The sequence below is a fragment of the Alligator sinensis genome, unplaced genomic scaffold (assembly GCF_000455745.1).
Source record: "Alligator sinensis unplaced genomic scaffold, ASM45574v1 scaffold1892_1, whole genome shotgun sequence".
Classification (NCBI taxonomy): Eukaryota; Metazoa; Chordata; order Crocodylia; family Alligatoridae; genus Alligator; species Alligator sinensis.
Genome location: NW_005842966.1, coordinates 469,752 through 470,740, shown reverse-complemented (window position 1 = coordinate 470,740; position 989 = coordinate 469,752). Strand labels below are relative to the sequence as shown.

Sequence of the window (989 nt, the reverse complement as noted above, 5' to 3'; positions counted from 1 at the left end):
CAGCCACACCGCTATCGCTTCCTCCCCGTGCCTCTGTCTGCCCCCCACAGACTGTGCCTGGAGTCACCCGAGTCCCCTGACCCACTGCCCTGTGACTCCTCAGGGGGGTTCTCCCCCCCATTCCCTGCCCCCCACCAGAATAAACCCCTCTGAAAAGGGGCAGCCTGACCCCCCCACCCCCAACCCAACTCAGCTTAGGCACAGACAAGGCCCCACATGCTCCAGGCAGGAGACTGCTCATTAGCTTCATTAGCTTTAATGAGCGCAATGAAGATATGGCCCCCGGCTTCGGGACAGGGTGCAGAGGCCTGGTGGGGACAGGCCAGGTCATGGCCGGATGCCTGGATTCCCTCAAGGAGTCACAAGCCCCACCACCCCTGCTGACAGTCTTCCAGCACCCACCCAGTACCCCCAGGTCCCTCAGAAAGGGGGAAGCCCTCCATATCTGCACCCCAGCACCACCAAGGCAGGTGCTCCCCATGTTTTCCTCCATCCCACAGAAAGAAGGGAGGTGTGCAACGGTATCTGGAGGGGGCAAAGAGGCTGGTAAGGACCCAGGGAGGGGCAGCCCCTGAGTCCCCTAAGGGCAGGAGGGGAAACTGAGGCATAGGACATCCTGAGGGGACTCTAAGCCAGCTCCCAGCACTCCCCTCTTAGCAGAGCCAGTGCATCTCGCAGATCCAGTAGTCGGTTTTGTAGCAGTGTAAATCGTTCCAGCGCCCGTCGGGCAGCATTGTCACGCAGTTCTCGGTGCCCGCATTGTTGGGCTCCCCTGAGCTCCAGAAGCTGCAGAGGAGATGCCGCCAGTCAGGGCAGCTGAAGGGTCCTGGGGAAACTGAAGGGGTCACCGGGGGGAAGGTCTAGGGGGCCAGGGTTGCAGTCTGGAAGGTCCTGGGTAGGGTCTGATGGTGTGGGGGGGGGGGTTCCCAGAGGGGGGGGGGGGTGTTCCAGGGGCTCCATGAGGGCCTGGGGGGGCCAGGAGATATGGG

At 62.6% G+C, this 989-nt stretch overlaps 1 protein-coding gene across 1 annotated transcript in view; it reads right to left on the bottom strand.

Annotated features, from left to right (window-relative positions):
- Window positions 1-240: 240 nt before the first annotated feature.
- Window positions 241-989, bottom strand: part of CLEC17A (C-type lectin domain containing 17A) — an 11,118-nt gene continuing 10,369 nt past the window's right edge. The window contains exon 14 of the mRNA XM_025192754.1: window positions 241-786. Coding sequence (XP_025048539.1) covers window positions 654-786 — 133 coding nt within the window. The 3' untranslated portion in view covers window positions 241-653. The remainder of the gene's footprint in view (window positions 787-989) is intronic.